This window comes from Chaetodon auriga, chromosome 20 (assembly GCF_051107435.1).
Source record: "Chaetodon auriga isolate fChaAug3 chromosome 20, fChaAug3.hap1, whole genome shotgun sequence".
Lineage (NCBI taxonomy): Eukaryota > Metazoa > Chordata > Actinopteri > Chaetodontiformes > Chaetodontidae > Chaetodon > Chaetodon auriga.
This window is the reverse complement of record NC_135093.1, coordinates 10,664,652-10,676,841: the sequence shown is the minus strand read 5'-3', so window position 1 is coordinate 10,676,841 and position 12,190 is coordinate 10,664,652. Positions and strand designations below refer to the sequence as shown.

General features: G+C 41.2%; 1 protein-coding gene across 1 annotated transcript in view; it reads right to left on the bottom strand.

The window, feature by feature from the left end:
* Nucleotides 1-416: 416 nt before the first annotated feature.
* The window catches only part of ngfrb (nerve growth factor receptor b), a 28,720-nt gene continuing 16,946 nt past the window's right edge, over nucleotides 417-12,190 (bottom strand). The window contains exons 4-6 of the mRNA XM_076759029.1: nucleotides 7,392-7,629; nucleotides 5,645-5,805; nucleotides 417-4,719 (exon numbers count right to left, since the gene is read on the bottom strand). Coding sequence (XP_076615144.1) covers nucleotides 4,376-4,719; nucleotides 5,645-5,805; nucleotides 7,392-7,629 — 743 coding nt within the window. The 3' untranslated portion in view covers nucleotides 417-4,375. The remainder of the gene's footprint in view (nucleotides 4,720-5,644; nucleotides 5,806-7,391; nucleotides 7,630-12,190) is intronic.

Sequence of the window (12,190 nt, the reverse complement as noted above, 5' to 3'; positions counted from 1 at the left end):
AATAAATTGTATAACACACATGAACCAATACATTGTCAAGCATATTGTTATGGGAAATGTTATTTCATCATCCTTATTTTCATAAGACATTTATTGGAGGTCATTTTTCATTATAGAAATTTTATAGAAAGTCCATTTTTATTTTACAATGGCATTTATTTATTTCCCGTTGGAGGACATTTTTTGTAAAGTGAGGTCTGGTCCGCACAACTTCAAAGGGCTGTTTGAAGGTTAAGACTTGGTTTTAAGGGTTATTTTAAAGTTAGGATTAGGTTAGGCTTAGTTGTGATGGTTAAGGGAATGCATTATGTCCTGAGGGTCCTCAATAGGACAGAGTGTGTGCGCGTGTGTCTTGAGATTGACCATACGTTCCTGTGGAGGCAAGTGTGTGCACTGTTGGAGAAATACAGAGGATGAATGGACTTGAGCTTTATTATTGGTTTTACTGCTTGTCTGACGTAGGAATTTAGCAAATTCACATTAAGAATAGTACAGTATATGTATTAGTATACAAGAAACATTCTGTATTTTTCACATCTGTACATTTCAGTCCGGGTGCACTGTCAGTCTTGTCATATCGGGGCTTTTATTTTTTAAAATAAACTTATCCTTTCCAGTCCCCCACCCCACCCCACCCCACCCCACTCTCAAAACCCAATCTGCACCGTTACTCAAGTACAATGTCATGACATTTTCACCTTCAGCTGGGTTTACTGTGCATGCAGTTCAAAGTTTGGTCACTTTGTCAATTAAATCTCTCATATCTGTGAAACTAAGTGAACACTATTAAAGGAAAAAGCCTCCAACTTCAGTCGTAGTTTCTGACAGGAGGACAAACTTTGAAGATAGTGAAAGGGCTTTCAGGGAAGGCCATTAATAAGTGTCACAATCCAAAGTAGAGATGGGGCCCTACAGTGTGTCAAGTGTCCTCTAACCAAGTAGCCAATAAGTAAAAAACCAGAACAGTCATATAGAAAACAATTTTAACGTTTCAGTTAGTCTGTCTATGTCACAACAGCAGATCTCACAGACTTCAAATCCTGCTGGTGTGATTTTGTCAGACATTCAGGACACATGGGAACTTGTATTTCTCTTTAAACTAAACAGGTTCCTTGAGTTCGAGTGTCAGCAGAAAAAATTATAATGGTTATACACTGTGCATTTAAACCAACAGTCTGACATTTTGGGAAATGTGCTTATTTGGTTGTGTTGCAGAGAGATAGATAAGAGATCAATACCTCTCCTATATCTGTCTGATAAATATACAGGCACAGTTAGCTTAGCCTAGAATAAAGAGCGGAAACAGGGGACTACAGCTAGCGTGGCTCTGTCCAAAGGAAACAAAATCCTACCAGCACCACATTATTTATGCTACTGGACAGAGCCAAGCTAGCATACATATTCAGGTACATAACCCCCTTTAACACTTTTAGCTCTTTTCTTCTTTTTTCACTCTTTATGCTAAGCTTAATGGCTATAGTTGTATATTTGTCAGACAGATATGAGAGCGGCATTGATCTTGTCATGTAATCTCAGCAAAAAAGAGAGAAATCAAATTATTTCCATGCAATTAATGCAAAGAGACTGACTTAGTATACAGGGCACTCAAATCATAGTGTGTAATGTTGTATATCTGAGTTTGGTGGCAGGTGGTGTTTATCTAATTGGACAGTTAGAGCAATTTCTGATAAGTCTGAAAGGTATTTTACATTTGTGTTGCCTATTCCTGTCCTGTCTTAATGATGCACTGCATTAATACACGTGATGCTGATTAATTTGCCAATTGCACCAGGTTCCTGACAAAGGCACCTTCCTTCCCTTTGCTCTTCTCACACTTTTAAACTTGGACAGCATTCATATATGGTAGTAACAATGTCCCATTCATATAGATATTGTACATTAGCGCCTTTGAGGCTTTAACTAAAACAAAAACTAGAAAATGACAAATTATTTACAAGTTAAAAAAAAAAACAACTAACGGAGATATACTTACAAAAACAGTTAAAAACAAAAAATGTACAACATCAGCGGACACCTGAAATAGTTCCCAGGCACTTGTGATGCAAAACAGACACATAATTACACATTTAAGTGCTACAATCTAGGACAAGAAGAGAACTATAATACCATTTACAGTTGTTATTTGGGAATTAAAATACAACTCTTGGAGTAGAGCGAGAGTACCTTCATTTAAAGTAACACTACGGCATGAAGCTCAGTGTGCTAGTAGTTAGTAACAATGTACAATCTGTGCCCAAGAGTGGCAGATGAAGTTGGTGATATAAGCAAGTTTAGCATCGTAAACTATTTGCTCCTTCAAATATTTTCCCATGAGCAAAAAGAAAGAAAACAAACATGTGCTGGGGTCCTCAGTTGGCAGCCTAATAACGTCAACATAATAAAATACTTGAACATGCTTTGACAAATTCAAACCAAATGGGTGCAACACAGCACAAATGCATGATTGCACTTAAACAAGCTGATTTATGCGAATGCAGATTCCTGGGTTTCACCTTTACATTTAAAGTAATCCAAAACTTTTCCGCTTTCCCTTGGTCTGAATTCATCCCACATCCTTTGACTTATGTCTCCACTGACTTGCCTTTTATCCAGAGGTCATTGTTGCAAACAATGAGGAAACAAGACACCCCTTTTCTTTATTCCTCTGGCCCGTTTCCCTCTCTTATTCACCCGTTTGAAGGATTGTCAGTCGCAAGAATCACCGCTTTGGATAAACACAGTGTCTCCTTTTGAACAACTACAGATTGTTCAGTTAATTCTACAGGGTGCAACAGTGAGTGTAATATTGATGTAACACAATCATTCAAGTTACCCTGAGAAACAAAACTAAAAAGATAGAAAACCCTGGATTTTTGTTCTGAATCCTGATTATTCTGTTTGTTTGTTTTTTTCTTGGAGACTCTGCACTTTCTGACAATGAGTTGCTAGTTTCTGCATGCTGTTTACTGTTATTTCACCATCTATAGCACACATTGCAAATTATATGGATTTTAAATTTACTTTATATCGGCTACTAGAGATTAAACAACATATGGTCCCCGCATGAGAGTGTTCCACACAGTATATGGCAGGATCTGAAGCTGTCTGTGTCTCCTACAGTGAATGAGAGTGTAAATGTAGATGTGATCTGTTTGTGTGTGTGTGTGTGTGTGTGTGTGTGCTTGTTTGTATAGTATATGCATGCATGGTTACATACTGTAGGCCTATGTGTGTATGTATGCACAGTATGTGTATATCTTTATTTGGTGTCTGCCTTTGTACATACAGTATACATCGTTGTTACTAGGTGACTTGAGTGCTACATCTTTCCCTTTTCTGGGTCAGTATGAAGCAGCCTGTGTGGGATCTCCTGTGTTATGCAGATCGGCCTGACCACATAGAATAGTGTCTCATGTTACCTCGGTCAATGACCTTCCCCACAGAGTCCAGCCAGCAGTTCTTATAGCACTAGTCTGCAGAAATCTCTCAAGACGAACCCGAAGGTGAGATAGAGTCCACGTGTGCTGCAGCTCAATGTCTCAAATCTAATACAAGTATTTAAAATAAGTGTAAATAGCTGGACGTAGCTTTTGTTTTTGCTGAAGGAGAATAAGTTCATTTGAAATGCGTCCACACATCCTTCCTCAGGTTGTCATATTCGTCAAAGATCCAGATACGCTGTGGTATGCAGGTGTCATCGGGTAGCGGTAACAGACATATGCCATTTGACAACTTAAATTCAAAAAACATGGCATGTCAATAATGTCACTTTTCAGGTACAGTCTGGAGACAGTTACTCCTCTTTGGTAGCACAGACGTGTAAAGTAACATTTGGAGATACAACACTGGCTTATGGACGCTGTGAGAAAAGGACACACTGACTAAGAATGAAGAGTAAGTTGTAGTTGTATCTGAACGAAAGAGCCAAGTATCCACGATAAATTCGGTTCGAAGGCCATTGCTGCTTCAGTGTTAAAGTCAAGACGGTGAGCTGAATGTGTGGAAAGGCTGGAATGATTCTAGACTATTTCCCTCCACATCGGCTTTACATGTGTGGATTTTAAAATGTGAAAATGACTGTTTAGAAGCACATCCTGATGGTTAAGTAAAGGCTTTTGGCTTCCTTTGACTGATTTGATTAGGTATGTTGATATTCATTTAAGCTTTTCTCTGATTTCCGGCATCTTCCTGTCTTATGCCTTTTTAAATAAACATGAAATAATTGTTCAGGATTCATATTTGATCAACACTGTGACTGCTGGCTCCACGAGGGAACAGCTTAAAGCATTCATAGCATGAATTATGTGGAATGAAGGAGACCATTGAAGAATATGAAGGTTAAGGTTCGGGTGTTTTGCTCACTGTTAAGCTTAATTCACACGACAGATGTGGCTGTCGGCTTTGCAGCGGTGGGGCTTAGCACCAGACTCTGGGCGATGTCATCGCGGTTGATCTTGCGCAGCGCCGTGCACAACGTGTCGATGCTGGCGCAGTCCTTGCTCGCCCAGTCAGACAGGAGCGCGCGGACGGGATGCTCTTCCTGCCGGAAGGTCGCGATCCGCTCCTCCTCGTATCCCAGGAGGCCTGCCAGGTTGCACCAGTCGCTGTCGTCCATGTGGTTGCAGTCGTCTCCTTCGCTGCCCCTGAATAGCAGCTTCTCTACTTTCTCTCTGGTGTGGAGAGGAAGGAGCAAACAAGGCTCCTCATCCATGGTGACAACTGCAGAGGGAGAAGTTCGGGTCATGTCATTATTTGGATTATATCATGTAGCTTTAAGTATATTTAGCTTGATGTGGTGTTGATGTAACACTAATTTCTCAATCATAATTCTCAGTATGATTACATTCATCTTGTCATACATATCTGAAGTCTTTTGTAAATGACTATTGGCTGCAATTACTTGGAAAAAGGAAGTGATGGAGTATATATTTCCTGCAGCAGTAACAATGGTTTGTTTGGAGTAAATAACCGGATGAGGAGAGACAGCCTCTCTGGCAGACAACTTCCATTACAGATAAAACCAAGGAAAAGATGCGCCTTTGGCCACGCTGTCGAAATGTCTCCACATACCACCTACTTATTACCGCTGTAAGACTGTTCAGACCTCAAGAGACAACTGCCAAGTACTGTTTTCTTCTGCTTGCACCACTTTGCGCGCTTCCTTTGCCATTATCTGGCCAAGCATGTGGTTTTAAAAGTCCTGAAGTCTCTCAAACTGGTTTGTCAGGGCAGGCCTGGAAACTGCCAGGAGCATGTGCTGCCAAAAAAAACACTGTCGCTCTGTCAGTGTTGTAATCCTTGTTTGCTGATTTGCTACAGTAACTTTGAAAGGCCATATTGAAGGTGGAGTTGATGAAGCCACCAGATGGTTCATTGCCAAGGGCAAAAAAATTCTTCTTCTTTTTTCTTTTTTTTTTTTTAAATGACACGGCGGGACAGTTGAGGGTGCAGTCTGTGTGTACATTCACAGAAACGCAAAACTCAATCAGACTTATTTGTGGATTAGTAGAAACACATTACCAGAGAAATCCAGCACCAGATAAACACGCCCCATTTAAGTGTGATAGTTTGATAAATGGGGGCTATTGTATTTCTTGGCGTTATGGGAGTGGCCTCTGTTTAGGTACAGGCATGAGTGTGTTACCTGTATGTGCCTGATTCTGGGCCTGCTGCTCCTGCAGACTTTGGCTGTCCACAGAAATGCCGCTGTCGCTGTGCAGCTTCTCTCCCTCAGGTGACGGCGTCTGGTTCTGGTTGGCTGTGCAGTTGTTGGCTCCTTGCTTGTTCTGCTTACAGCTGTTCCACCTGAAAGGAAAATGAGTCATAAGAAAAGGAAAAACTGAACTCCAGGAAAAAAAAAAGTATGGTAATTAATTAATTCTGTAAGCTTTGTTAAGGGACTGTCCTCCTAAGAGTTTGAATTCAAGTGAAACAGACCTCTAACTGCTGTAATAATGATGTCTTGAGCAAAAGAGTGAGTCAGTTAGCGTTATTATAGAGTGACAAAGTCCATATAGGAAGGAGTTCAGGGTGGATCACCAGGTCAACAAAACATTGGACTTCTAGCTTGTTTTTCCAATTCCAACCAACAGTCAACACTGATTTCTTTTACCCATGACCACAATCTTTGCTGAACTTTAATCAAGTCTTTATTATTGTAACCATGATGACGAAGGTCCCCTCGCCTTAATGGGACTCTTTGGTATTTTTCAACGTGGACCCTGTTTTCCCACGGTTTTGTGCTTAAGTGACTAATGCATTTCAGTGATTTTGGAAATTTCTGAAACCAAATCAGATGTGATAAATATCAGGAGAGGAGTGAGAGGGATGTCAGGCATCAGAGAAGCAGCAGGGCAAACATGTAAAGCCAGAATACTTCCACGTCTAACTCGGTGAATTAAGGGTTTATTTTGGCCAAACAAGGTTTTGTGAGTAAGTAAAATTAGTTTTTGCCAGTTGGGTGGATTTGGTGAGAACAATATGAAGGCTGTTGAAAAAAAAGAAAACCATTAGCCAAGTGTTGCCATCCATGAAAACATGACAATACAAATATTGAATAACTAATTAGGATATTAATATTCAAATGCCAGCAGTGACTGGTAGGTAAAACATCATCTATTATTCAGTGAGGCAGTTAAATGTTTAAAATGTTGCTGTTTCGGTGTTTGCCCGCGTCTGCTCTGATCTTTATTGAAGTCTTCGGATGCGGACTTGCAACACTTGCCCTACAACATAGTTGGATAAACATATTGTACATTCAAAATTGAACAGTTGTTGGCTGTCTGTGGAGGCACTGAGAGAGGAGCAAGGGTTTCAATATATGAGAAGAGAGTAAACAGACCATATTGTGGCCCACAGGACAGCAGAGTGCTCTCATCCAGAAAAGCAGCAGATGATTTCATTAAATATGAAGCTGCGGAAATTCAAAATCTGATTGGGTTTTGTTGTCCGTATGCATTTGTAATGAGTATCAGATCCCTGTCCCACTTCCCTTCAGCTGTTGACTTTGACATTTTTTTTAAATAAACTTTAGTCATACAAATGGAAAGGGACAGGGTGAAAAAGATGCAAACTGCAGACATCAAACCACCTGGCTGGTGCTTTGTGCCAGGGGTCTCAACCTGAGGGTCAGGCATACCCCTGAGGTCCAAAGATAAATCTAAAGGGTCACAAGATGAATTAAACTAAACTACACAATCACATCTTTTCTGCTTTTTTTCTTTTTGAACTATTAGGATACTTTCAGCTCTTCAGTCCTCTGAAATCCATCCAATGAAACAATATGAGATGTGAAAAGCAACTCAGACTTCCAATATTGTAATCCAGCAGTGGGTCATCAGGTGCCATGATTCATGGTTTTGTTCTATACTTCACCTGGTTTCTGTCCTCACCTCTTGAAGATGATGAAGGCCACGAGGCCAACCACAACTGCTGCCAGGATGGAGCAGTAGATGGGTATGAGTTTGTCATTCAGACCATCGTAGAGGCGCTCCTGGGAATCGCCGTTAGTGGTAGTGGTGGTGGTGGTGGTGGTGCTCTCTATAGGGACTTCTGGTGGGGGGCCATCTGGTGAAAAGTCATCATAGGGGGGCATGGAGAAGAGCGTGGGAGACACTGAAGGGTAGGTAACTGTGAAGGAGAGAAATTTTATGAGCATCCTGAATATGTTAAAACAAAGCAACAAAAGCTATTTACTCTGCATTCAAAGTTACTTAAACTTATTAGATTTTTTTGGCCACTTGATGACGGTAAAAACAAGCTATAAACACATCACTCTCTTTTTAGCTCTGTTTTTGGTCTCCACCAACTACTGAGGAAAATATCTGGCTCTTTAGCTGCAAAATGCTACATACCAGGTCATCGCTAACATTGCTAACAGCTTCAAGCTGTGGCTGGAAACAACACTGATCTGTGAGAATGAACCAAAACAGTAAAGTTGACGGTCGTGAAACCAAATAAATGATCTGAAAGATCATTAAAAGCTCCATAGAGCTGCAGAGTTGGGTGATCATCTTCTGTGTGTTTATCACTTTCAAATTACACATATTCAAGTTGTTGATTAGCGCAGCTTTCATTATTGCAGCCAGGCATCAGCTCAGAAAGATGTGATCTTTCCAGACGTCTGCAGCCCACTCCTCATCACTGCTGAAGGCAAGAGGATTGAGGCTGCATTAGCTACTATGAGCAAAATGAACCTGGTCCTCCAACCAAACTGGAGTTGCTATGCATACTGTTTTTTGGTGTATATTTGCGCTATTTTTTTCAAGTGTCTACTCAATATATAACTAAATCAAATGCTTCTCAAAGGCTTTACAATGGCACTCATCGGAGAAAAACTCCTCCAGGCCAAAGGATGCCCCACTATGAGCAGCAGCAGATGGAGAGACATGTTGTAGACTCTTTGCTACCCTGCAGGTCAGAATATTTTCAGCTTGAACATATGATTGGAAAATGGGGTCCAAGATTTAAATATGGCTACAAATATCTGCTTTTTTGTATCCATCCATCATAGCCAATATAACCATAAATTTCTCTTGTGCTGCAACACCCAGCACACACCCCCGCACACATTACATCCCACTTCACTCGGTCATTTCCCCTCCTCCCTAAGGACCCATTAATGAGGGAAAGAGCAAGTTTGTCCATCCAGTCCTGCCCACTTTCCTCCAACCATTAACGCCAAGCAGAGACGTTCGCTCCTCACCGCGGATGTGGAAACCTATCCTCGCCTGTCACTTACTTACAGTTATTCACATCATCAACAGGAAATCATCCCGTTGGTTTCCAAGGGCTCTAAATACCTCAGGAGAGCCGCTGAATGCGAGGCGGCCATTTTTCACTAATGAGGTGAAAACATTTTTAATGAGAGCTTACTCAGATGGATGCATGAGCTGCTGTGGGGCTTTTAGCTGAAGGAATTTTTGAGGATGTGATAAGTTGATAAGTACTTTATGGCAACACCAATATACCAAACATCCTATTAACTTATGATGCAGGATGTCCATCAATCTTAATCCTTGCTTTCAAAAGCCATTGATTTTTTTTTTTTTTACTAAGAACAAATGTTATGGCAATGATTGTTGTACTACTCTGAAGCCAAGCAGGGAATATGTTGCTATTTCACTGTGCCAGTTTTATTTGTGACATGTGGCAAGTTGTTTTGTGTGTGGCATTTTTAAGCATCAGTGCGAACCCAGCTTTACACTTTGACTGCCGGGTCAGTGAAGCCTCCTCCTGCTGGGTTCAATGAGCCATGTGCTCCGGTTCAGTGACCTCCAGGTGCTTTCAGCTCACTCAGCACACCATCACTTGCTCACAAGTGGCCGAACCACAAAGTCTCCTCACTTCACACCTTCTCCTTCCTACCTGTACTGACTTTTAAGAAAGTTAATTTATGTAGCACCTCACCAGACCTCTCTAACCTGTTTCTCATCTCTGCTTCAGGCAACCAGCTTGAGGCTACATGGGCCACCACTAGATTAACACACCTGAATCTTCAATTTAACTGGTTTTGAGAAGGAAGATGAATGCATGGAATAAAAGAGACAGTATCTCTGGTTCTGCTGCATCAATTTTGCTCTTTTTTCTTAAACTATCATTCATGAGAGATGTAATAGGGGTGCAATGCTAAATGGGCAGATTACTCTTGGTTAAAATACAGATATATTGAGCTAATGTTTGTGAATAAAGAGGCTAAGACACACAAAGCACATACAAACAAGCCTCTGGTGATGCACTGCAGCATATCATATTCCTTCCCGTCCTCTTCAACAGATAGATACACACCACCATTACCACCAAGGCTTGTCTGTCTTTCTCTACCCGACTGTTTTTGCCCCCCATCAACGCACACACACCCACACACTCGAAACCAGACACCATTCACTGACAGAAATCTTCTTTGTCCAGCACAAATGCACCCCCCTCTCCACCTCTTTATCCTTCAATCCTCTCTCTATCCATTTTACCGCTGGCTACACTTTTCCTCACTTCTATCAGGCATTTCCTTTTATGTCAGTCAGTCACACGTTCATTTGGACGGCGCTGTTTTTTTTAATCTCACTGGCTCTTTTTCATCTCCTCCTGAGCCTCTCCACTGATGGTAAACACAACATCATTGCTGTCCAACCTTCCTGGTTATATTGCTTTATTCTTTTTGTTCATTAACCATTTATCTCATCCATCCATCCTTCCCTTTACTCAACGTCTCTGCATCATTACTGTGCTCGCCCTCCCTCCCTCCCTCCATGATTAACAGTTAAAACAGGGCCCTAAGTGCCTTTACTGAACCACTAGCTCAACTTCTCACATTGGATGGTCTGGCCTCAGAGGGGAGTGACCTTCTCCTGCTGAGCTCAGCTTGTTTCCACTATGCAGAGAGCTCAGTGATTGCTGGACTGCTGCTCTTAGTCAGAGAGCAATCATGTTGAGACATTTTAATGATCAACTCAACAACGATTCCCTTACGGTGGACCCTTAAGTCATGAACTACTTGCATAATCCTTTTAAGAGGAGAAAAACTAAATGATCTAAATCCACGAAAGAAAGAATAAAAAAAATGTTAAATAAGTAATATAAGTTTTGGAGATGCATGGTTGACACAGACATTTTTTCCTCTATTTTTCATCTATATTTTCATAATTTATATCATGAATACTTGTGCTATATCTCATACAGCATATTCCTTATCAAGATGACAATGACACGTCCTGAAATGGTCTTCTGTAACGCTCTTTCCAGCATCAACACCCAAACAGGACACACTAAACCTCACAGATGGTATTCCCATTTTAAAATTACAGGAGTGCAACCTTGTAGGGTGTGAGTCCAATTCAAAGAACAAAAATGTTAGCGGTCAAAATGTGGCAAAAGCTTGTCATTAAAATCATAAAAACTGAGAGATGTGGAGCTGTCAAAATTACAGGTTCAGCCAACTGTAACCCCTGTCAACAAACCATTTATTGTCGTCATTGTTCAGCATTATTTGGTTGTTAGTGAAATTACTGGAATTTTCCTTCCGGCTTTGTCTGTTAATGATTAACTTGTGACTGGAAATCCGGGTGCATGTGTACTTACTAGCATTAGATGAGTAATTATATAGAAAGAACTCGCTGCTCTGCGCCCCCGCATATACAGTGTGTGTGTCATTTGTGTTCAAAGAGAGTGTTTGTGTGGGCCAGCAGCCACGCCTGAGTTTAACTCGTCATTCCAACCTCTTGCAAACAGACATGCAAACAGGTGTTGCCGCTGTTTCAACACCATATACTTTAAAGGCTGACTGTGGAGTTAAACAGAGAGGAAAGGAGGGGTTTCCGACACAAGCTGAGTTGTTTTTTTTTTTATTATATATCATTGCACCTGAGTACAGCCATGACTGCTGCCAAGACCTGCCTGACAAAACCTGATATCCTAGACATTTTTATTGTATTTTTTTTTATAGTATTCATGTTGCAACAACGAGCACATGTGAAGGAATAAATTAAGATAATTGAAGAATGCCGTCACCCCTGTTTTGTTGATCTGTTTTCAAAACTTATGTTTCACTATCTCCTCCCTCTTTCTCACACTTTCTCTGTTCTCCTTGAGCCCTCGGCTCGGGTCCTACCTCACATGACCCATCTCATTTTTCTGCCCACGTGCACCAGACTGAACACACGCCGCTGAATGTGTATGCATGTTTCTGAATATCTACAGGGCGTGTGTGTGTGTGTGTGTGTGTGTGTGTGTGTGTGTGTGTGTGTGTGTGTGTGTGTGTGCGCCTGTTCTGCGGCAGAATGTGATCAGCACTCGTAGAGGTCAACCAGAGAAACCTGAGAGTGCAGAGGAGTAACTCCATCGCTTTTATCGACCGGGCCACATTCTCAGCATCTGTCCCCTCTCTCCACTCTCTCCAGCTTTCTCCATCTCTCTCTTTACTGCAGCTCCTGTGTGCTGCTCTCGTTGTCATCTATTTTCCGTTATACACTTCAGTTGTATACGGTGTTTTTGCTTAAATTCTGGGTGGCACTTTCTTACAAGACACCCTGTATGGCAGCTGTAACAAATGTCTTTATGAACGGTAAATAAATTCTTTAATAATGCTTCATAGATCAGTTATAAACCATTAATAAAATCATGTTTCAGGTTGCCAGGTTGTGGAAAAACACTTTGGCTGGTGTGTCTGCTTCTCATTTGGTAATAATGCAGCTGA